Source organism: Betta splendens, chromosome 10 (assembly GCF_900634795.4).
Source record: "Betta splendens chromosome 10, fBetSpl5.4, whole genome shotgun sequence".
Classification (NCBI taxonomy): domain Eukaryota; kingdom Metazoa; phylum Chordata; class Actinopteri; order Anabantiformes; family Osphronemidae; genus Betta; species Betta splendens.
This window is the reverse complement of record NC_040890.2, coordinates 9,568,313-9,592,063: the sequence shown is the minus strand read 5'-3', so window position 1 is coordinate 9,592,063 and position 23,751 is coordinate 9,568,313. Positions and strand designations below refer to the sequence as shown.

Sequence of the window (23,751 nt, the reverse complement as noted above, 5' to 3'; positions counted from 1 at the left end):
GGGGATAGAATAGAATAAAAGAGCCACTGTTCCCAAAAAAGTATTTTTAATAAATGAATACTGTTTAGTTACTAATATTTCTTTTTTGCTATGTGCTTACTTTAGAAAATGTAGTTTTTAGAGTTTCTGCTTTAATTAAAAATATTGCACAGTAAACACAGCGTACACCGTACATGCAACACACAACGTATAACCAGCGGCACCTACCGTCCACAATATGCATTACACAACATGCTCTTGCAGTAGCGGGACGCCACCGCTGGGGGCAGCACACCACAGTGTAACCGCGCAGGGGGGAGGGACGTGCGTTGACGCGGGTCTGTTCGTGGAGCCAACGAGTCCAGTCAACAAGCTAATTAACGTTAGCACAGCGGCTGTATGAACGCTATCATGTGGCAACAGGAGAGTATGGACTAGCTAACGGAGGCTGCTTTCGGTACCGCGGCAATCGCTGTCAGGCTGTGGACGGTCGCAGGTGGTCGCGCTTGGCTGCTTCATTCATGTCGCCGGCGGCCGGAGGAGTTTGAGCTGTGGTCGCGGGGCAGACTCGCTCTTCAGCTCGGTAGGACGACGCGGCTCGCTCACAGGTACCGACTGTTTGTTGTTAGCATGCTAGCCGCGGCTGGCTAACGTTGACCACAGTGCGCGTATTTACATCCCGCAGCTCAGAGAAGATGAATTACAACGTCCCCGTTTAGCCAGACGAGCTTCTTGCCGCGCTACTTGTGCTGGTGCAGAGTTAGCAACTTAACGCCGGGACTGAATGGTCCTGTCATGTAAATAGTGGTGGTTGTTAGCTCAAACTGGCTGGCGAACGCAGCTTTAGATGTGCTTGGCGTGGACACGGCTAACAACTTTGCAAGTGGTTTGCTGGTGCAACCTCAGTGGTTGCTAGTTGACCGATGTTAGGTTTTTGGTCAATTTGTTGCGATAACCTATTGCACGTGACCAAATGAAGCTCCGTTAAACTCACGTTTGTGCTACTGTCTCTATTGTCATTCACATTATTGTGCTTTCCCCCAGCAGACTAGGAGCATGGTAGTCCCAGACAGTGCCAGCGTGGTGCCCGAGCCGGACAGTGCCAGCCTCATGGAGAGCGCAAATCCCGGATGCCACAAGGAAGAGGGGGGCGATCAGGAGCTGGCGGGGGTGGAGCTGGAGGAGGTCCGCAAGTTGCAGGAGCTTGTTCGCAGGCTGGAGGTCCAGAATGAGACCCTGCGCAACAGGGGGAGCAAGGCGGTCATCCACAGAGGAGCCGTCTCCAACAGCAACCTCACCGTTGCCAGCAATATCAACGAGAGACTTGCTTATGGAGAGGTGACCGGCCCCTGCCTGAGGTTGGAGGGCTTTGGTCAGGGTCCCTGTGACTTTGAGCTGTCACCCCCACAGGACAGCAGCAGCATCGAAGAGATGTCCCCCCTGCCGGAGACCAATAGGCTGGTGGAGGACGATGAAGATCAGGAGGTAGATGAAGAGGACCAGGGTCCGTGTGCGGCGTTTCTCACCTTGACCTGCAGCAATGGAGCGGGTCAGACCCAGGGGCCAAGCAAAACCCCAGAGAGTCCTTCTCAGGGAAGTTATGAATCAGAGACACTTGCAGAAAGCGACTCAGGGGTGGACCAAACAGCACTGGATGAGGTGGATGTCCTAGATTTGGAGGATGAGTGTGCAGATGTAGAGGACGAGGACAGCTGGTATGTTTAATCACCCGTCCCTGTTGCACTTTGTGTTTGCTGACGTGTAGTTCTGCTAGAGATGGTTAGACCGGGTAGATGCATCAAAACCGTCGCGGAGCAAAAACACATGTACACACAAAGCTATTTTAGCATCGGGGATGCTGATTTCTGTTGACAGAGTCGTAGGAATTCACGCTTAAAGTTATTTTCGTTCTCTTGTGTAGATGCACAACGCCTTTCGGGCCTTTCAACCAGATGAGTCACACTTTGTTTTGCATTTTAACCTTTTGATTTTAAAGTGTGCTTCTCCCCCACAGGGCACTGACTATGTTCTGTAGGTTATTTATATTTAAAATTAGACCACACTCTGTGATGACAAGAAGCAATTTTTTGTGTATTTATCCTTCACTGGACATTGTGGTCATTATTTTCACAAAAGAGAAAAAAGTAAGTGCAATGTGTTAAAATAAATAGTTAGATTTAATTGGATACCAGCAATTTTATATGGTCATTTCTCAGTAAAAGGGAATAAACCTTCCTCTGATAATAATCATAATAATTATGACTGAAAACCACATTAAGAAGTGGCAGTTCCTCTGAACTTGGCTCTCAGCTCTCCTGTGTTGGTTAACAACAAGAGATCCGTTTGCTACTTGTTTGGCAGGTTATGATGAACATGTAGCACGTCGTTTTATTCATAACTTTCTTTTTGAAGCATGATTAAATGTAGTTTCCAATTTCAGAGATGTTTTTCCTAATAAATATAAAATAAATTTTGACTCTACCTGACATAGATGCATAGGTACATTCTCTAAGCCTTGTTACAAAGCTTTTTAATGATAGGCAAGTTAGAAGCCAATATTAACTTGGCTCATGTCCTCCAAGTCATATTATTAAAATCTAATATCAATGGGTTAAAAGCAATCCGCAGAAATTGAATGGCACAGATAATTTTGGACATGTTGAAGCTGTGTTTCGTTGCATCAGAGCAGCACCAGTAGACTACTTGGCTGAGCCATGCAGCTTAAGGTCCAGACCATTCATGTCATGCTTTTTCTGTTTCGCGTCATACCATATGTGCTTTGTGTGGTTATCATAGCCAAAACATCCAGTAATCCTAACGGCAGCATAATCTGATCTGCCCGGCATGGCTAAACTGCTTAAGGTGGTATTGCACAGCATGTGATCTGAAGGGCCCCCTGTGTGAGCAGACTGCATGGGGAGAAACTTTGGCAACTACCGCATTGTTACATTATAGAGGGTTTTGTGTAATTAAGATTTAGAAGTGGATGATTCTACGTCCTTACAGTGCATAAATTTGTAGAGAGATTTGTTTTAATATTGGATGCAAACTTTAGTGTTATGTCGCTTGCTAACAAACCAAACCCATGTAAAGAGGATTAGGTTTTATCCAACAATGTGAAACTACAGTTGCAGAGCGGTGTCTTACATGAAAGCAAGCCCAGAACACAGGTGTGGACGAACGACACAATCATATTCGAGCAGAATGTTTATGCCGCTTTAAGTAGCATGCACTCTGCCACACAGAGAAGCCTGGCTCTCAGGCAGGATGTGTGACCTGAATATTGCCGTGTGTATTGTTGCTTATTCCAGTGGGAAATGGGTCCTTTGTGTGTTTGCCCAGTGGGAAGATGATTTGAAGTGATTGGTCCAGAACCAGTCAGTCCAGGCCTTTTGTGTATCAAACTGAAAAGCTCGGCCCATGTGACCGTTTACTTCAAAGCTTGAGGTGAACTAATTTCTCTCCCTGGGGCAACGTCAGACACGTTGCAATGGAAAGAAAAAGTCAAGTGTTTGTTTCAGATGGTGATGTTGTGGCTTTATAAAGAACCAGCTGGGTGGCACATTGGTCCGTTTCCAAAGTAATGCTTTGTTGTTTTCTTTTCTACTTCTTCTCTTCAGGTTGTATGTGTCTCCTAAAAAGCAAATGGCAGATCTGGACCCAGAGTCTCCATTGAAGTGGTGTCGGCAGGTTCTCGACCATCGCAGCCCTGAGACAGAACAGGCTTGTCGAACCCTGATGAGCCGACTTGACCAGAGTATGCATTTACCAACACATACATACATTTTTGCATCTAACACATATTGTTATTATTCAGTAAGTCCACATGCTAATTTTGAGACCAACTTGCAAATTTATTAAATTAAAAAAGCTGAGTCGAAATGGCAGCTCGTGCCTTGAGGCTGTTCTTCAACTCTGAATGTGCTGCGTTGTTAGTTCCTGCTCTTTAAAACAGGTGCCACGTTTAGGCATCTGTGCGTGGTTGAGTCATATGACATTAGTGCAAGTGTACTCAAGACACATGATTGCGTCTAACCCAACAGACCTGATCTATTATTTATCCTGCTCACAGCTCCTACTTCCTGCACTTTGCACCACCTGAACAGCAATGTTTTTTCACACCAGGACTGAATGACTATGCAGTCATGAGCTGGGTTTGATTACCTGCCTCCCCCCAGGGAGTCATTTCTCCTAAATGACAGCACCCACGCATGAAACTCGATCATACCATAGCACGTTTTACTAGAAAAGTGGCAGTGAAGGTGCAACAGAGAAGCTGATAAAAATTTTTGTAACGTGGGCCTTAATGAGAATGCCAACTGTAACCTGGTTACATAACTTTGATCTCAAATATTTTGTGTGAAATGACCCACATTCTCTGTGAGACTACACTTTTCAAACCCTTTAGACTAACCACAACCACATTTACTGCTGCTGTCCCTTAAGCTTTGTCAAATATGTCTTTCTGGAATCATCCGATCTGCTTTGTCCCCTGCAGCATCCCGGTGGAGGAACATGTACAGCAGCCCATCAGCGGAGGCAGGGTCAGCAGGCTCAGCAGGCGCAGCCCTGGTCTCTCCTGGGTACCATAAATCAACTAACAAATCTCTACTAACCTGTGGCAGCTCAGGTATGGCATGAGATTAACACACCGCTCCTTCATTTCTGCTCAGCACAGCAGTGGGATCAGTAGATGTAAATATGTGGGTCGGTTGACGTGTGTGCACTAATGCATCAACAATGTCTGTCTTTGGGGATCTTGTGTGTATTTAGGGCATTTTGCATGTTATACTGTTCAGAGTATATCACACACACTCCACATTACCACAGGCCATTTTCCAAAGCGTGTAGCATGATTTTCAACTTCGGTTGAAAAAGGAGACTATCCTTTATTAAAGTTTTATGATCAACAAAGAATGAAAATATATCATAAAAGTTGCTATATTAAATTGGAGTCTGTAGCATTTTTTTATTTAATATTTTCTTTTCGCTGAAATGAAGGGATAGCAGTATGTGATTGGCAAAGACTTTGGAAGATGGTCAATGGTTATGTTAAGTATATATGGTGTGTATCCAAGGGTTTAAACTGTGAAACTGTGTTTTTAATCTTTGTGGACTTGACTTTGTAGTTAGGTATTGTTACCGTTGTTCTGCACCTCACAATACCTGACTATTTGAATATGCAAAGACCAACAATGCTGATGTTCTTCAAACTCTGTTAATAAGAAATCCTTGCATGAACTTGTAAGTGCTTGGCTTGTGGGTGGTGACCCTGTCTAATCCCAGACATTTACATAACCAAATGCCCTGGACAATTTAGTCCTTTCCCGTTTGTTTCACTTTGAGTGTTAGGCTTTTGTCAGACTGACGTGCCTAGCAGGGAAACTTTGCATACAGCTTTCCTGGGTATCATCAGCACAAAGTCCTTTCTAGACTAATCTTGCTGAACAAAGCTGTGATGAGGAGATGTGCTATTTGAATAATAAATTTAAAAATGTTTCAATAATAGCCGTTAAACTAAAATGAAACCATTTCTGCTGTTAATTAGTATTTCTTTTCCTTTTTTTCCGTATCTGTTTTACTAATGGAGGAAAAAAGGAATTGCAGGTTCTGTCACTTGATTTCGTTGTTGTAAGACTGATTTTGTTTGCAGGTGTCACAGGCATGCAATCAGCCCTGAGTTCACAGTCATCCATAGACAGTGAGCTCAGCACATCTGATGACTCCATCTCAATGGGCTACAAGCTGCAGGACCTCACTGATGTCCAGATCATGGCTCGTCTACAGGAGGAAAGTGAGTAATTTTACTTTAAGATTTTGAGAATAACACTGTTTATGATGATGTGAGAGTCCTAACTAGCATAAATAGCCCTAGAGTAATTTGTGTACTTAACTAAGAGAGGTGTGTCTTGTCATGGCTCCTTGTATACACAATTAAATTTGAAACTGTTTTTATTTTTGGCATCAGGTCTGAGGCAGGATTACGCTTCCAGCTCAGCATCTGCTTCACGCCGCAGCTCCACAGCATCTCTACAATCCCTGCGTCGTGGTGGCACATACAGCGACCAGGAATTTGACAGCTATAGTCTGGAAGATGAAGAGGATGACTCTTGTCCTGTGCCCCAGCGACGACATCGTTTTACTCCTTCGCCTTTAGGTTCGCCCCGGTGCCTGTCTCCTTCCACGCCCAGCCACAATCAAGAATACAGCAGACTCGGGGCTCCACGCACAAGAGCGCCCAGACGATCTCTTCAGGGCCCCAGTGCAGAGTTGCTTAAATTTGCCAAGAGTGAGGGTAAGAATATTTTTGCCTTTAGTCAAGAAGCTCAGATCAGGTGGCGTGACCCTTGGATAAATATTGTGTATACATGTGGTTCCAGAGGAGTTGAGGCATAGCATGCCTAATCTGGCTCCCCGCACCAGCCTACGTTCCCTGGAGGCAGTCAGAAACAGCCGCAGCATGGAGGCTAACCTCCAGAGCTCTGGCAACCGCATGTCCCACCTGAGTCACTCCCCTTCCACAGGTAACCCTTCCCTCTTCACCTTTGTCACCACCAGCCTTTCAGTGTAACAAACCCTGCCCTCGTCTTGCACATATCTTTCCGTACACTGTCGCCTTGACTCATCTAAGCATGGCTGTGACCACAGGTCGGTTTCACCAAAATACAGAAAGAAGATTCTTCTTGTACTTTTACAATAATGCCACTATTACACCAAGATAATATTCTATCATTAAGAAATAATCTCATTAAGGTCACACTGAATAATGGTAAATAGACATTGTTTACTATTTAGCATACTAAATGTTTTTATTTCTAATAAAAACTATACTGTTGTGAGGCATCACAGTGATTACAACAGCCTTTGCTCTGACTGAATAACCACATCATCTCATCTGCCATCTAAATAAATCCACTTTTGTTCCATAATTATCCTTGATGATCCTGTACTGCTCCTTCCTGCTTGCTCCTACAGCTCCTATGTGCCACAAATGACTTCTTGCTACGCATACAATATATTTCTAAATGCTTTGGGGAACATTTTCACAAAATTACCTTTTTTATTCTACAAAATTAGCTGGGTGATATTCTTTTATACCACTGTGTCTTTTTCCCCCCACTTAAGGCATGGCTTGTAGTCGAATGCGTAGCAATGGCCAGTCTCCGCTTTCCCTGCGGACTCCGGTTAAGGCCGTCACCCCGGTCGGCTCCATGGTAGCCGGTCGTCAGCCCTCCAGAGGTCTGCCTGTCATCCAAGCACCACCTGCAGGAGGGAGCCGCAGAGTCCAGTGCCCAGGGTCTGCCAATGGTGCAACCTATATGCCTAGTAGAGCTTCAACGGGGGCAGGGAAACCTGCCACAGGTGTTGCATCCACCAGGAGTAAACTTTCGCAGCCCCCCAGAAGGTGATCTTCATAATGTACTCTGTGCATATTGTAATATGTAATGTTCTAATCTAATGTAATCTTTTGGTGTTCAGAGTATTGCAGTGACCATTTTCTATCTATCTGTTGGGGCGTGGTTTTCACAGGTCTTTGGGCATGACTAAAATCTCGGACGAATCCTGGAAAGATGGCTGTTACTAAGTCTGACTGTCTTTCACTGCTGCAGCCTTCATGCGACACCTTCCTATTACCTCTCCAAGTACAAAAAAACCCATGACCATTTTGTGCACAAAAGTATCCATTGATCTTTTGGTCCCTTGTTTTAGACTGGATCTCTGGACTGCACTGGAATCATACAGTAGATAAAACATCTTTTTCCCTTGCATGAAACCTTGTCAACCCACACACATACAAGATGTGTAGGCAGACCAAAAGGCATACATGCAGACTTGTAATATGGACCCTCTCTGAGCTTCCAGAAAATGTGTCTGTTTTACTTATTTTTCTATGGTAATTGTAAGAAACTGCTGAAATCTTAAAGGTTGTAATTACTGTTATCTTGGCGTAATTGATATGAAGACAGTTTATATGAAGATATTGGTGGATTGTTTGATTTCTGTGTGAATCCCTATTAGATGAAGGTGCTGAGTATTGCATGCTTGGTTTTGTTGTTTTTCCCGGTTTCTAGCCTCCACATCTCTTTACAGCTGTTCACCGTTATGTAACTGCAATATGACAACTGTTCCATTCCTCCCACAGTGATGTGTGAATTTATGGACATTTGAGTGGTTCATAGTGAATTTATCCTTAAATCGTTGTTTTGCCCTTGGCTTACATGACAGTGCAATTCCTTTAAACCACACTGCCCTTACAAATAATTTATGGAAAAATACAGTTTGTGCCAAGGTGCGTTTTAGCTGCAACACTTTGTAATTCCTGAAGTAATGTTGAGTTTCAAAGATAATGTCAAGGTACTGTGTTTTGAGGCGTTTTTACTGCCTATCTAGATGTGGATTTAACTGTCTGCTTTTGGATACCACTGTAATAATTTTAAAGAAAAATGTTTATGCACGGAGGCCTTGTGCCTTAAACAGCTATGCACCCTCATGCAGAGTGCCTCTGAAAATTAGGAGCTGTGATGAAAACGAATAAAGTCTACCCTGAACCTCTAATTGTTGTCCTGGTTGATTTTGAACCATGCGCAAAGTCGAGTTGTGCGCACCGCAGTCCAATTGGTCGCACTTCGCCGTGCGCGGCAGCAGCAGAAGCAACACCGTCATCTACAGGATGTTCGCCGAGTGTGTGACCAAATGCCTCGCGAACGAATAGTCAACGCGCTTCCCACCCCTTGCGATAAAATGGCCTACAGGCCTCATCTGCGCATACGGTGAGCGCACAGTATGCGGTCACAAAAAGAAACATATATTTCGCGGTGTGAAAACATTCTGACAATGTGTCCACGTGCCATATATAAATATGCCCCAGTGAAGCGAACCGGCGTGTTAATGTAACTCTGCTCTCTTATGCATGACGCAAATAGTAAGGGATCAGCGGTAAACGAGGCCACGCATTGTCTGCCCCCCCGCCCTCCCTCTGCTTGTCAGGAAGCAAGCTGATTGGCCGAGGCCTAGCAAAGAGTGCCCGGGGATCCAAAACTGCAGGCCGCACTTAGCTTACCGTCAAAAATAAACCAAAACAATAACAGACAAAACAGAGGAGGGGGACAAACACGGATAGACACAGGCGACGGCGTTATCAGGTAACAGTATTTGGAATTGTTCAGAGGGGCATGTGGAATCAGACGCGAGGGCCCAGTCGGCCATAGTGGGCCTCTTTGAGCCTTTTCAACAAACAACATGGAAGATAATGCGGCACAAGCTGCGCCACCTAGCTTAGCACGCTAGCTAGCTGAGTCGAGCGGCGGTCGTCGCGAATATTTAAGCGATGCGGAGAAAGACGACGCCAGAGCGCGCTTGGTCTCTTGCTCGTTTCGGTGGCCTTATTGATATACTGACTGTGTGTGTAATTTGCGCTTCTGTGGTGAAATAACGTCGGTTATTGCGTCCCTCAAATTAGCCTTTATGCTAAAACAAAATGGCGCTCGGAGGGACGGCTCTAGCTTGTTTGCTAGTTAGCTTCGGTGGGTGGAGGGCGGTAGCCGCCCTAGTATGCATTGCATAACGTCTGCGGTACTTTCATTGGCAGCCATAAAGTCGGAGCATGTGTAGTTTTGTGTGAAAAGTCAAGTGTAGGAAACTGTTTTAAAGCCATAATGTGGCAACACTATAATGGTAACGTTACACCTAAATTAGATATTCATGGAAACCAAGCACCCGTAACGTCAGTACGGAGCGTTGCAGACTTGACATTTGGTTTAGTTGAACTGTCGTGTGATGACAATGTTACATCTTATTACAAAAACACGCAGGACTCATTTTTCCATATGCTGTGCGTGCTCCTGCGAGCCCGTCCCGCATTGTGCTAAACCGGAGATCTTTGTATTTAGACTTCAGGTTCATAGCTGTATGTTGCGCCTTCAGGTTGTAGCTGCTTGCAGTACTGTAAATAGGCGATGGATGGAGCCAGCGCGTAACAACACAACATCTATACTCGTCAGTGGCAGTAGATGTATCCAATGTTGGTACTTGAAACCAGAAACTATGTAAAAAGTTTATTTTTCTATTCTGTTTGTTTTCTTTGTATAAAACATTTCATGACTTGACTATAATTATTGATGTATTTCTGTGTTAGTGTTTTCTGTTTTTAATTGATTTTTATGAAGACCAATTGTTTGTTTTGTTTCACTATCAGGGGGATTGATTAGTTTGATGGAAGAAAGCCCATCAGATACTCTCTCGGTTTTAATCTAAAGGTTTTCCCATCAAATGTAAAGGTATGTTTTGAATGAAGGCCAATTGTTGCATTCACTTTTGACTTCACAAACATGAACAGCTAAAAACAGTGTACACTGTAATTTTCAGTTTTTTCTGAGTAAAGACATGGATCAAGGAGGAGGGGTGTTGGAGCTCCACGCTCAGGAGCTAAAGATGCCCCACGCTATGATCATGCAAGATTTTGGTAAGCGGTTGATGTGATATTGATTATGTTGTAAACAGCCCATAATTGATGTCATGTACTACAAAAACAATTCCAGTATCTTCCACAAATGTAAACACCACAGATAGAAAGATAGACATCTTAATCTTCTCTCCTCTTTTTATAATCAAAGTTCTTTGTCATGATTCCCTCTGTGTTTTTATGTCCACAGTTACAACCATGGGGGGTCTGGCTCACATTGATGGGGAGCACATTGTGGTGTCGGTTCCTGAGGGCATGCTTCTCTCTGACGTGATGACCGACGAGGGCATCCTCTTGGAACATGGACTTGAAGTAGAAGGCTTGGAGACTCAAGTGGTTCATGGCCTGGAGACAGAGGTGGTCGAAGGCCTGGAGACTGAAGTGGTAGAAAGCTTGCATGCAGATGTAGATGGCTTGGAGGCAGAAGTAGTTGACGGGCTTCAGACACAGGTGGTAGAGCTGGAGGCTCAGGTTGTAGAAGGCTTGGAGGGTGAAGTGGAAGTGGAGGGTCTGGAGGCCCAAGTGGTTGAAAGCTTGGAAACTGAGGTAGACGTTGAGGACCTGGAAGCTCATGTTGTTGAGGGCCTTGAGGAAGAGGTGGAAGTAGAAGGTTTAGAAGCTGAGGTTGTCGAAGGTTTGGAGGTAGATGTGGAAAGTCTTCAGGCTCAAGGAGTAGAGGCCCATGAAATCAGTAGTGAACATATGGTGTCCTCAGAACACAGTGTAATCATGCCTGAAAACATCCTGGGGACAGAGGTTGCAATAGAAGAAGCACTAGACTCGCATCATCACCATGTCCTAACGTCAGACCTCATCCAGGACCCAAATCACCACCACGATGACATACCAGACCAGGTGTTCGTGGCAGAACTGCTCTCTGAGCACCAGGACAACACCCTGGATCACCAGCTTGTGTCAGAAGGTTTGATGGTGACAGAGGAAAACTCTGAGACAATTATCCACGAACAGATGCCAACTGAGGCTGGTCCCCTGCAGACTGATGAGGATGATGATGGAAGGAGCAGCTCTGAGGATTACCTCATGATTTCCTGTAAGATAAATGTTTTTTATGTAATGTAGTGTATGTTATTGCTGTCTTGCGTAACCTGTTATATTTGTGTTCTTATAGTGGAGGACGTGGGAGAGAAGTTAGACATTGGAGACACTCCTCTTGAGATCAGCACCGAGGTAATGGAAGACAAAGAATGCAAAGAAGAGGATGGCTCTGAGGTCATCAAAGTGTACATCTTTAAGGCAGAAGCAGATGATGATTTAGGTAAGTGGCTTATCAATTGATTAATTTCTCATTCTCCACACATTGTACCTTCACCTAGAACATTAACATTGTGATCTTAATTCCTGTCCTAAATGTAGTTTTTGTAAATTTAGTTTTTGTCATTTTTCTTCATTTTTTAGGTGGAACAGAGGTAATAACAGAGGACGATTACCAGAATGGCCATCCTGATCTGGAAGCTGCGTCATCAGGCAGACTGGGAGTTGGTCGTGACAAGATGGTCTACATGGTTAAGAACCATGCTAAAGAAGAAGATGATGATGACGATGAGAGTGATGATGATGACGACGATGACATCGGTATGTCTATTTTTTGAATCAATATTTTTTTTGTGGAAGTTGTCAGATAAATAATGTTATTTCCATTTGAATGTCTCTGTCATTGGTGCAGGTAATACCATTGATCAGGTGAAAAATGGAACAGCTACACCATTTCTGCAAATCCGAGAGGGGGTTGGTGCCAACCGGGCTCTAAAACCCAAACCCAAGAAAAAGAAGAAAGGAGAGACACGACAGTGTCAGACTGGTATGATCAGCATGTGACACTCCTGGGCCATCAAATGATGTCATAATTTAGACAAATATTGTAATAGTTCATCATTTTTTAATTGCACACTATTTCTCCCAGCTGTTATTATTGGACCAGATGGCATGCCTTTGACAGTCTACCCCTGTCACATCTGTGGAAAGAAGTTTCGCTCCAGAGGCTTCCTCAAATGCCACATGAAGAATCATCCTGATCATCTGCTGAAGAAGAAGTACCAGTGTACAGACTGTGACTTTACCACTAACAAGAAAATTAGTTTCCACAACCATTTGGAGAGTCACAAGCTGCTTAGCCACAACAGTGAGCGCTCTCCTGAATATACGGAGTACACAAGGCGATACCATGAGTCCAGCCCTCTGGGCTCAGACAAGTTAATTGTCAAGGACCGGGAACCCAAACTGCATCACTGCAAGTACTGCGACTATGAGACAGCTGAACAGGGCCTGCTCAACCGTCACCTACTGGCTGTGCACAGTAAGAACTTTGCACATGTATGTGTGGAGTGTGCCAAAGGCTTCCGCCACCCGTCAGAGCTGAAGAAACATATGCGAACCCACACAGGTGAGAAGCCCTACAACTGCCCGCACTGCGAATTCCGTTGTGCAGATCAGTCGAACCTTAAGACTCATATCAAGAGCAAGCATGGAGCCGATCTGCCTTTCAAGTGCAGCCACTGTCCCCAAGCCTATGCCGATGCACGGGAACTCCAACGTCATATAGAAATGGTGCAAGGCCACAAAACCCATCAGTGCCCACACTGTGAGCACAAGAGCACCAACTCCAGTGACCTGAAACGGCACATTATTTCGGTTCATACTAAGGACTTTCCTCATCAGTGTGACGTGTGTGAGAAAGGCTTTCACAGGCCCTCAGAGTTGAAGAAACACGCAGAGACGCACAAGGGCAACAAGTTGCATCAGTGTCGACATTGTAACTTCAATGCTCCCGATACCTTCACTCTGAGTCGCCATATCCTATCATTACACACGAAGGACCTCCCCTTCAAGTGCAAGCGATGCCGGCGAGGTTTCCGGCAGCCTGCTGAGCTGAAGAAGCACATGAAGACGCACAGCGGTAGAAAAGTCTATCAGTGCCAGTATTGTGAGTATAACAGTACGGACGCTTCTGGTTTCAAACGTCATGTGATCTCCATTCACACCAAGGACTATCCACATCGCTGCGACTACTGCACCAAGGGCTTTAGACGGCCATCGGAGAAGAGCCAGCACATAGCCAGGCATCACAAAGACATGTTGATGTAGTGTTACTGCACACCCCAACACACTCCTCTCTCCCGAGTAAATCTGTGTCACGCACCCAGAGGTAATTTTAGTGTATTAACAACAAATTGATGGATGTAGGCTGTTGATAAAGGCAAAATTATAATTGCCATTTTGTGTTCTGTGTTGTAATGGGTGTAAACCTCCTCCCCCAGGAATAACAAGAGAACACATTTTAGATGGGGGTTAAATCTAAAAAGGACAGCGTGTAGACTGAGTGGGACAGCTGTAAATTGTTTTTTTTTTGTTGCAGAAAATCACATATGAACATATATTCAGGGTTTCAAATGTCTATATTTTTATACCCACTCAGCTGAAATGCTGTAAGATGATGACTGTGTCCTGTAAAACAGAAAGCAGTGCTTTGTGAACGTCAAGTCCGTTTTCCAGATGTTTAGAGTCGTACCAACTTGCATCTGTTTTCCTCCAGCTTTACCCTGACATTTGTTTTTAGTGTCATCTGAACATGAAGGGTTAGGGTCATTCATAAATGGCTTCAAGTGGCATTGATACACATTATGCACCGTCAAAGAAATAATTCATTAAACCAAACCTTTAAAGTTCCATCATTTTGGATTTTCCTCCCCAGACAGAACACATGCAGTTCGTACATAGCAGCTTACACGCTTTTAAAGATGTTAAAAGTTGAATCAGAAATGTTCAGGTCTGATTAGCAGTGTTCAGTGCAGAAGAGACAGGTGTAACTGATATGAAAGGAGATCCCTTTAGTCTAACTACACCTTTGTGACACAGCTATAATATTTGCTACATTGGTGCAGTAACAGTGGTTTATTACTATGACTGTGACGGGTGGTTGACTTCACATTTGATAATTTGACGGCCACTGTAGTTGCGCACGTGTTATGTTATCAATGACACAAATGTTCTCTCAGCTGACTATTTGATTGCAATCATGCCTTACATCTGTTGGTCTTCATCCCTTAAGCACTCATGAACACAGCTAATCAAAAAAAAGAAGTGATTTTTAACTCTCAAACATGCTGTATCAATACCATTCTCTCAGAGATTGTGTGTTTGAGTCAGTAGAAAGCACTTTAATATGTTCTCTTTTTTTGTATTTTAAATAATTACATGTATGGGTGTGTGTATGTGTTACACACGCGCTAGGTATAAATAACTTTGTGAATGAGTAAAGTTGAAGATTGTTTTGAGTGTTATCTTTAACAAGTGGGCACCATCCATGGCTGCATCAAAACTGAACTGTCATTCAAAGTGGTGGGTGAATCCATTTATTGTTTTGTTCTATGGATAAGTGATCAGGTTTTGTGCTCACTAACAACTTTCCCAAACCTTAGTCCTGCAATCCTAAATAACCCAACCCAATCCCAAGCACGGGGTTGTTCTCCCTAAAGTCGGTGGTCATCATATTGGCATTAGTCTTTAAAGTATGCACATATACTGTCTTCATGAAGTTAATTGTGGTATATATTAAAATCCCTGCATTTCGTGTAACTTAGTCTATATTTTCTTTCAGTCAGATTGTGGATAAACTACTGGTGGGGAAGAACCAAAATAAACAATTATCTTTTTATGTTTTTGTCCTTTTTACCATCTGTGCACTAAAAAAAATATCACCCATTTTATTACTAACTAATTGTGTGCACATGGATGAGACTGGACTAGGGCAAATCTGATGTCATAACTATGGACAAAGTGATCACTGATGAGCTCTGTGCTTTTCATCCCCTAGTAGTAGATTCACAGGTGAACCTGACAGAAGGAGGCTGTTAAAGCAGGATTATAGTTTTGACTGCACCAGAAATGAAGCTGTCTTCACTCGCTGCCATCTTACATAAAACTTAAATCACAAATAATCCCCATCTGTTTAATTTGTCAGTGCCACAGTCACAGGGACCTTTGAAGCACAGCTTCAGCATTTGTTGCCATTGTTCAACTGTAGTCAACCAGTGATGAAACATATTGGTAAGATCCAGTACTCAGAAAGCCATTCCTAGCTCAGTTCAAAAGGAATTCAAAGTTTGACTGGATCACTCGCTCATCCTCACACATCTTCACGTAGCTGTAGGATTTAATATGTGAGACGGCTGAGCCGCGGCGTTATTCCTGCAGAAAGCGTTGCCTTCCACTTGAGCTCGCACTGACTGAAACCGATACAAGAATCTTAAAATCCAGACACACTAAAGCCTTCCAAAGTTTTCCACTTTGAGTGCAGCACTTTATGGGCACGCTGCTTTATTAGTCAGGGTTCCTACTCTCAATGCTGCGATGCAATCCCACAGCATCAAGAGAACTTCCTCAACACTTGGGCCGAATGCGTACTGTAGGCGCACGAATGTCTTTCAACTGCTTCAAAGCGAACCAGAGGCTTTGCAAAAAAGTTGAAACACTAGTTGGGAGAAAAGAAAAAAAACTTTCAACTTTGCCATAATCTTTCAGGCTGGAAATAAAAAAAACTCCAGCCGAGACATTTGTACACATCTCACACCTGCTGTAACTATTGCGCTGAAATTTAAAATTCCAAACAACAAAGGCTAAAGAAATGATATGACTGCTTAAATTCCAGTCACTTTCTGTCACTTATGACCAGATCGCACACATGTCGCTCAGTCTTGTCCCCTGTCATGAAAGATGAGCGATGACTCATGCTGAGGGAAATGAGACAGTGCGGATGGATTTGCGTAAGGAAACACGTAAGGAAACAGATGCAAGAGCCTGTTAATTCTTGTTGTTCCTGTGGAATCTCTCATAAATCACTTCCTGGTGCAGCTTTCGTGCAGAAACCGCTGAGGACACTGAGATCAATATGCAGAAATATCCATTACACCCCCCCACCACCACCACCACCATCACCCCCAAGTAACTCGTCTTTTCTCGTTGCATTATCCAAGAAATGAGTCTCTGTCTGCTTTTCTGAATAAATGCATATTTAGCAACAGCAGCAGCGGTAACTACATTTTTGCTGAAACGCTATCGTTCTCCCGTGGGTTGCAGCCCTTTTTGCTGATTATGAATCAGTGGTGCATCAACCGCACACACGCACGCTCACACACACGCGCACGCACACTACACCTGACAGCCTCTGGCCATCACTGTGATGAGAATTGACAGACGTACGCAGATAATCCAGCTGTTGCAGAAGGTCAATCTAATTTATTTGATGTAGTCATTTAGTCCATATTTTTGAGGATCAATGGGCTGTGGTGTGGATGTGAGGATGTGATTAGAATGACGAAACTGGAAGTGAAAGTCTGGACTCAAATGCTGATGTGAGCTGGAGAGTGACAAGATTCATGAAGTTACAGTCATTTATTTACGTTGAACCTGTGGACTGGCTCTGTGGTTCTGCACTGGAGCACATTATTTTGGACCTATCATTTACTGAATCCGGTGTGCGACGGCACATTGCTCTTACTGGGACTGCGCCATCGACTCATCTCGCGGCCACATTACCCCCAGAACCTGTGGTTACCCACATAACCAGAGCGCTCCGCTCCACATTGTCGGTGACAAGGCTCCATAGTGCGGCGCGCTAGCTGGAGACTGCGGGGCCCGGGGGGAAATCAGCACCAGATTGCTCGGAGACTGGGAAAATTGGCCTGCTGATTAATGGGATAAAGGACTGTGTGGCGGGCGACGAATGACTGAGACGAGGGACACAAAACTAAACGCAGCCTGTGAGAAGGCTGCGCTCGCTCACACAGGCCCCTGGAAGTGTGTTTTGCGCTGCAGAGTTTTCACAAAGCCTGCGCCGCTGGACTTCACCACGCGCAGGTAGCAGAGTTTATGGGGTGTCTGACAGAAAACCCATTTGCTGCCCCCATTCACGGCCGAGCTTCTAAATCAATATGTGTAATGGGTTAGATCCCACAATAACAAATGTATCGCCACGGTAACTGAGCCCAGTGTCCGTGTCATGATGATGCTGGGAGCTCAGGAGGACTGAATCTATGGGTTTAAACACTACACATTAGTGCTTCAAGTTTCCATGTTACACACAACGTCATGATTCCAAACCAAATCAGCTGTCACAGAATGATTGATGTTGACCAGAACCACAGGTCGGTGATGCTCAGTAGGAGCAGACGAATATTCACTAGGTGGCACTGTGATCACATCCCTGTAGGAGGCACTGAGTGCTCCCAAAAACAAGCGTCAAAATGATATGCGCACTCATTTCCAAGTCAGTCGCTGGATTTTAATTAGACTCCAGTAAATAAGGGTTTTTCTTATATCTATAATAAAAAAATGACTAAATTAATTTGGCTACCTCTATCAGTTGGTGCCGGATTGTTTATGGCTGTGTGAATTACGACGCCTACAGGAAATTAATCGGAGTCCTAAAGTGTTTATTTAACGACATACAACCCAATAGTAAATCTGTCGGACTCTGTTTGCCGGTTTTTATTGATTACACAGTAACAAACTTACCGACTCCGCTCCCAGCGCAGGTTATTTTGACCTGGCTCGCGGCACAGAGACGCGTCAGCGCGCGTGGGCGTGGCCATCACCGACGAATAACACCGTATCCTCCGTTACGCGGCGCACAGTTACCGTCTGACACGGGGGACGGAGGACAGGGACGGAGCGGCTCATCCTCCTCGCCTCGACCCGAAGCGCACGTGATGGAAAGCAGAGATCTTTTTGTACACCTTCATTGTCTCCCACCACATCTGGAACATCTGCTTCGTCTCGTGGCTCTTCCGCTGGGAACCTTTAGGGCTGAACAACTATGGATCGCTTAATTGAAGTTGGGCCACCTGATCCCCGCTGCGTCAGGACGAGCGAGCAGAATTAGGGCAAGAAAAAAGTCGTTATGGACATTTGTGCGGCTCGTTCACTTCCAGCGCAGGGAGCTGCCGTGAGAAGCGGGTGCACGCGCTCGGGACGCCGCGTCTGTTCGCGCGCAGAGGACATGGACGCAGCGGGTAGATTCAGCGCCGCCTGAGATGCTCTGAGCCGTGTTTCAGTAAGTTTGTAGTTAGAATAGACGGGCGCACTCGCTCGCGCAGGCTTTGACGTAACATTGGCAGACAGCTTCTTCTGTTTTTTTTTGGTTTTTTTTGCACGCGCGCGTAGCAGTCGCGCGCGCCGCAGTTTAGCCGCTCGTTACAGCAGGAGCCCCGCTGCAGTTCCACTCGTGCCAGGCAACAGGCCTCAACAACCACTGCGAAAGCTTTTATTTTGTCAAGACCTTCTATTTGGACTTTCTCTACAACCCAGGACTTTTAAAAGCTATGGCTTTACCAGACAGTGGCATATCCGGGGAGGAAGTTCCCTTCCCGGAGATCATAGAGCTCAATGTTGGCGGCCAGGTGTACATAACCCGCTACTCCACCCTCACTAGTGTGCCCGACTCTCTGCTGTGGGAAATGTTCAGCCGAAAGTCCGCCAAAGGACTGGCCCGGGACACCAAGGGGCGTTTCTTTGTGGACCGCGACGGCTTCCTGTTCCGGTACATCCTGGACTACATGCGGGACCAGCAGCTGGTTCTTCCCGACCACTTCCCGGAGCGCGGGCGCCTCCAGCGGGAGGCGGAGTTCTTCAACCTGCCGGAGCTGGTCCGGCTGCTGGCGCCCAGGATCAGCAAGCAGAACTCGCTGGGCGACGACGGGTGCCAGAGCGACCCGGAGGACTCGTCGCCCGGCGCCGACTCGGCCCGCAACCTGGGCTCGCTGAGCCCAGGTTGCGGCCCCGGCGCCAGGCAGGCGGCAGCGGCGGCGGCGCCGGACGGCAAGCGCTCCGGGTTCATCACCATCGGCTACCGCGGCTCGTACACGCTGGGCCGCGACAGCCACACCGACGCCAAGTTCCGGCGGGTGGCGCGCATCATGGTGTGCGGCAAGATCTCCCTGGCCAAGGAGGTGTTCGGCGACACGCTGAACGAGAGCCGCGACCCGGACCGCCCGCCCGAGCGCTACACGTCCCGCTACTACCTGAAGTTCACCTTCCTGGAGCAGGCCTTCGACAAGCTGGCGGACGCGGGCTTCCACATGGTGGCCTGCAACTCCACGGGGACCTGCGCCTTCGCCCACGAGCAGACGGACGACAAGATCTGGACCAGCTACACTGAATATGTGTTCTACCGTGAGTGAGACCACCGGCTTTGTCGACCCCCCCCCCCCCTCCTCTCCGGTCCCCCCCATCCTGTCTCCAAGCGCCCCCCCCCCCCCATTCTGACGGCTCCCGCACCAGTAGATGTCCTGTAGATGTTGTGCCCCCCTCCATCTCTCTCTGCAGCCTCCAGCTTTTAGGCTGTGAACAGTGCCCAGCAGCTGCTCTCTGAGGGTCGAACCTCCTCCCTCCACCCCGACTCCACCGCGCCCCCCCCCCCCATCCTCCAGGTCCAGCTTTTGCCTTTGCTTGAGCCGCCGCTCCATCTATTCGCGCTGTAGTTCCCCAGTCGTCAACTCGTAGCAAACCCCACAGCCTCCTCCTGCAGAGACTGATTCCTCCTATGTACTGTTTCTCCTTTTGTACTCTATGTGTTGCATCTGCCTGTGTGAAGCACAAAACTGTATCCAAGAGCTAATTTTGTCTAAAAAGCGCCCTGTATGACTACTGAAGCGGTCATGAGGGCGAAAGGGAAAGGGCTTCAAGGAGCGCTGCGTACGGAGCAGATCGGACTCCCGCCCGCTCCCCTCAACGAAAGTCACCAAACGATTGGACGTCACCTGAACCTTGGGGGAAATGAGCGGCGTCCAGCACCAGAAGAGATGAATTTCCTTCAGTTTTTACTAAATGGCACCATCGCGGTACTTTCATAAAACTCAAACGAGTCTCATAGACGGTGGCCAGATAACGTGTGTGTATTGACTCTTCAGTATTTTAATCACCCACGCTGGGAGGGTAGTGTTACATCACTCGCAGCCCACTGCTCTATCTTATTTTCTTCCTTCCTCGTTCATTGTGCTTCTTTGACATTCACGTGCTCAGCTGCATATGTAGAAGAATTCACCCGGCGAAGCACATGTTGTACGTCATGAAGGAAATGTCGTAGTCAGCGTAGGGGGTTATGTTTGAAATATTCTGTAACTATGTTATTCTTAATACTCAGTTCAGTATTAGTTGAGGCTGTTTGTGCATCTTTGATGATATCTGGCGTTTATTACACGCGAGCGCCCAGGAGGACACGCTGGGTCCAACCAAAGCCACTGTAGCAGGGTGTCAGCATTGTGAGGGCGGGTTGAAGCTGAACAGGTCTGGGTTCAGAGTCACAACGGAGCGAGGGTTCTGTTCCATATACCTCAGACTAAAACACACACACACACGGGCGCACACAAAGGCACCAAAACCCAACAGCTAATGACAGGAACACGTGAAATACTGTAACCAGATCACAAAAAGTGGCTGAACACGAAGCAGAGTCACCGCAGCGCTGAGGTGTCAGGTTCTAGTTTGGGCAGAACGTCTGACAGTGACAATAAATGTGTTCTGAAACGTCTGGAAAACGGCATCGTTGTGTTTCTGTGTGCTGACACCCGAGTCGATATGTTGGATTGCTGCAGTGTGTCGCTGCAGGAGTGAGTGTTCGGCGGAAAGCAAATTGATTTGTCAAATAAAAAAAAAAAAAAGCTTTCTTTCTATTCAGGTTGTGTTATCCATTCATAACACAGTGTTATCTCAGTTCTGAATGGCGTCCGGCGCTAAGTGCTCTCGCTGGTCCCACTACCGCAGGTCGAGGGTTGAGGCCCGGTTCTAATGCTCACACCGGCACGTCTCATTTCAGGAACAGGCCTCGGACACAAACGTCGCCGCGCCCTCAGGCGGTTCGTACTGCTCCTTGCACCATCTGCTCCTCCGCTTTGTTCTCCACGTCCTCCGCCGTTCTCTCGGCCGGGACCTGCATCTAACGGCGGACCAGACGCCCGGGCCGGGATAGAAATCGGGACATGCATAGATAACAAGCTCAGTTAAAGCAGATTACAGAGTCTTGGTTTTGTCGCCAATAATTGACCTAATTACACCGCGCTGCAAACAGAGTGGACTTAAAGCCCAACGCTGTGAGGGACTCAGTGTTCAGAATCTTTGCAGGACAGAGATTTTTAAAACATTAGTCTCCCGTTTGTTGTCAGTAGAAACACCCGCAGACAAAAAAAGGGCATAATATTCCCGTGAAGGATGTCACGCGTTATGTAATGGATTTCAAGTCATATAGAGTTTTCTACCTTGAGATGATCATGTTAATTACCATAGTATAAGACCTCTAAACATAATCTCAGCCTGGCCTAGTTAAAGCTCAGCTGATGAGCATAATAAAACATTCATGTGGCTGCCTTCCTGGAAAACACACGATTTAGCTGCGGCCTTGAACGCGTGACAAATCCTCAGAAACCAGGACAATTCGGCACCTGCAGTGTGTTCGCGGCCCGAGCGAACAGGTTTTCTTCTGCCCCCGTCGCTGCCGCATCGCAGGTCAAGGTCGGCAATTAGCGCGAGCGCGGCGACATTCAACAGGGAGCGCGTGGGGAGCGTTGAGGGGTCGGCCGCCTGTTGAAAGGAGCTGGAGCTCTCTGTTAGTGCTCCGTTGTGACATACAGCCCAACGATGGGCAGGAGCCAGTACAATAAAGATACTCTGGCCTTCAATCTGCCTCTGTCCAGTCAGTCTATCAGACAATCCTATCCGCATAATATTATATGCATATTATATTTATTTTATTTCCCAGTTACTTTGCACAATTAAATATTAATTGCAAAATGCCCCTGAGAGTAAAGGGCTGTTCTGTCCCTGAACGCCCGCGGCCCTGATTTGACCCGTGTCCTGTTCTTGTGCTGCTATTGTCACCGTAGGCGACTCTCTGGCAGCATGACTTGGCCCGGTCCGCTTTTGTCTGTCAGAATGATCCCCCTGTCTCTCGGCCAGCTGGGTCAGCGCTTCTCCCTGTTTATTTTGGAAAAGAGAAAGCAAGAGAGCAGAGGAGAACGGGAACAGATGGAAAAAAAAACAGGAGGGGGGGGGGTTGGAAAATGGGGCAGCGAAGCTTGTAGAAACGGAGGGAGAGACAGATAACCTGGTGGAAGCAGGAAAGTATTTAAGCGGGGAAGGATTTGGTGTTCCCATTTTATCTCTTCCTGAGCAGCTCCATGGTGACGTGCCCTGTTATTCTGAGAGGTGCCGGCTGGCGAAGGCCGCGCTGTGCCTTGGCGGCCCGCTAGCTCTGACGCCGCTAACGCAGACTGTGACTCCAGGTTGACAGAGATCTATTACGGCATCACTGTGTTGTTGATTCAATGGATCATCAACAAACCGAGATTTTTAACAGGAAGCGATGGATTTTCTTCCTTATCCGACTCCTCCACCACCGCTAGCTAACGCTCCCGCTTCGTTTTATGAATAGAAATGCTGCTAACGTGACGCCGTGACTCATTTCCCCACATTGTGTGACTGACTGTACTCCCAGACTTTGCAGGCATGACGCTGTTTGTGTCCATACTCAGCATTTCACTGTAGCCATCTGTGGCTCTAAGCTTGTTTATGTCTTCGGCGCCTCGTCTGCTGCCGCTCGCCTGCTTTCGGGTGCCAGCGGATTTCGCGCGGCTTCTGCCAAGCGGGTTCCGCCGAGCGTCCGAGCCTCTGTTTCGGGACGAGCCCGGTTGGTACGGGGGCCCACAAAGGGGGCGGTGAACCGCGCGCACCGCCGGCCTCGCGGGTCTGCTGAGCAGGCAGTCGGCCTTTCTAAAAGCGGGCGAGCGTGCACGTGCACACGTGCACGGCGGGAGGGGAGTCGCTAGGAGAAGCAACAAGCCTCCCGCGTCGGCTAATGGCTCGGAGCGCTGGGGCTTTACAGCTAATTGGTCTCCTTTTCGCTCTTCCTTGTGATCAGTTCAGACGCATTAGCAGGCAAGCGAGCTATTTGCTATTCGCTCACCATGTCTTGACAGCGATATATAAAATGGGAAAAGTGCAGCATATGCTAATATAGAAAAGCATCATAGCTGCTTATGAGTAACAGCAACCTGAGGCCTTCCAGCGTGTGCGCGCCGTTGTCTGGAGGCATCTTTATCTCAAACTATTTATAGAGCGACAGGCACTGAGTCAGATGTGTACCTCCACCGTCCTCCGACGTGGGCGCACACACGCTCAGCTCGTCATCTTCGCACACAGAGAGCAGCTGTCACAAAGCAGATTGTCCCCCCGAAGTCCAGCGGGACCGCAAGGTCGGGGGTTAGTGGCACCCCAGGGGGGAGACGGAGGAGGAAGTTGACGTG

At 46.8% G+C, this 23,751-nt stretch overlaps 3 protein-coding genes across 4 annotated transcripts; all 3 read left to right on the top strand.

Moving 5' to 3' along the window:
* The first annotated feature begins 286 nt into the window (after window positions 1–286).
* zgc:66447 (SLAIN motif-containing protein-like) lies at window positions 287–8,535 on the top strand. 2 transcript variants are annotated; one of them, XM_029165521.3, is made up of 9 exons: window positions 287–587; window positions 1,027–1,694; window positions 3,600–3,736; window positions 4,478–4,609; window positions 5,633–5,773; window positions 5,948–6,274; window positions 6,360–6,503; window positions 7,105–7,384; window positions 7,510–8,535. In XM_029165521.3, the coding sequence occupies exons 2-9, from the start codon at window positions 1,036–1,038 to the stop codon at window positions 7,562–7,564; spliced, it is 1,875 nt and encodes a 624-aa protein (XP_029021354.1). In that variant the 5' UTR covers window positions 287–587; window positions 1,027–1,035; the 3' UTR covers window positions 7,565–8,535. The 2 variants fall into 2 exon arrangements, with proteins under 2 accessions (XP_029021354.1, XP_029021355.1); XM_029165522.3 differs by having other exon boundaries at window positions 1,024–1,694.
* A 426-nt stretch (window positions 8,536–8,961) lies between these two features.
* On the top strand, window positions 8,962–15,113 carry znf711 (zinc finger protein 711). Its single transcript, XM_029165436.3, has 8 exons — window positions 8,962–9,122; window positions 10,175–10,256; window positions 10,345–10,441; window positions 10,632–11,492; window positions 11,571–11,717; window positions 11,858–12,034; window positions 12,126–12,260; window positions 12,363–15,113. Exons 3-8 carry the CDS (start codon window positions 10,363–10,365, stop codon window positions 13,541–13,543), a joined length of 2,580 nt encoding a protein of 859 aa, XP_029021269.1. The 5' UTR covers window positions 8,962–9,122; window positions 10,175–10,256; window positions 10,345–10,362; the 3' UTR covers window positions 13,544–15,113.
* A 2,930-nt stretch (window positions 15,114–18,043) lies between these two features.
* On the top strand, window positions 18,044–21,126 carry LOC114864474 (BTB/POZ domain-containing protein KCTD12-like). The gene has a single exon (XM_029165338.2). It carries the CDS (start codon window positions 18,778–18,780, stop codon window positions 19,633–19,635), a length of 858 nt encoding a protein of 285 aa, XP_029021171.1. The 5' UTR covers window positions 18,044–18,777; the 3' UTR covers window positions 19,636–21,126.
* The last annotated feature ends 2,625 nt before the right edge of the window (window positions 21,127–23,751 follow it).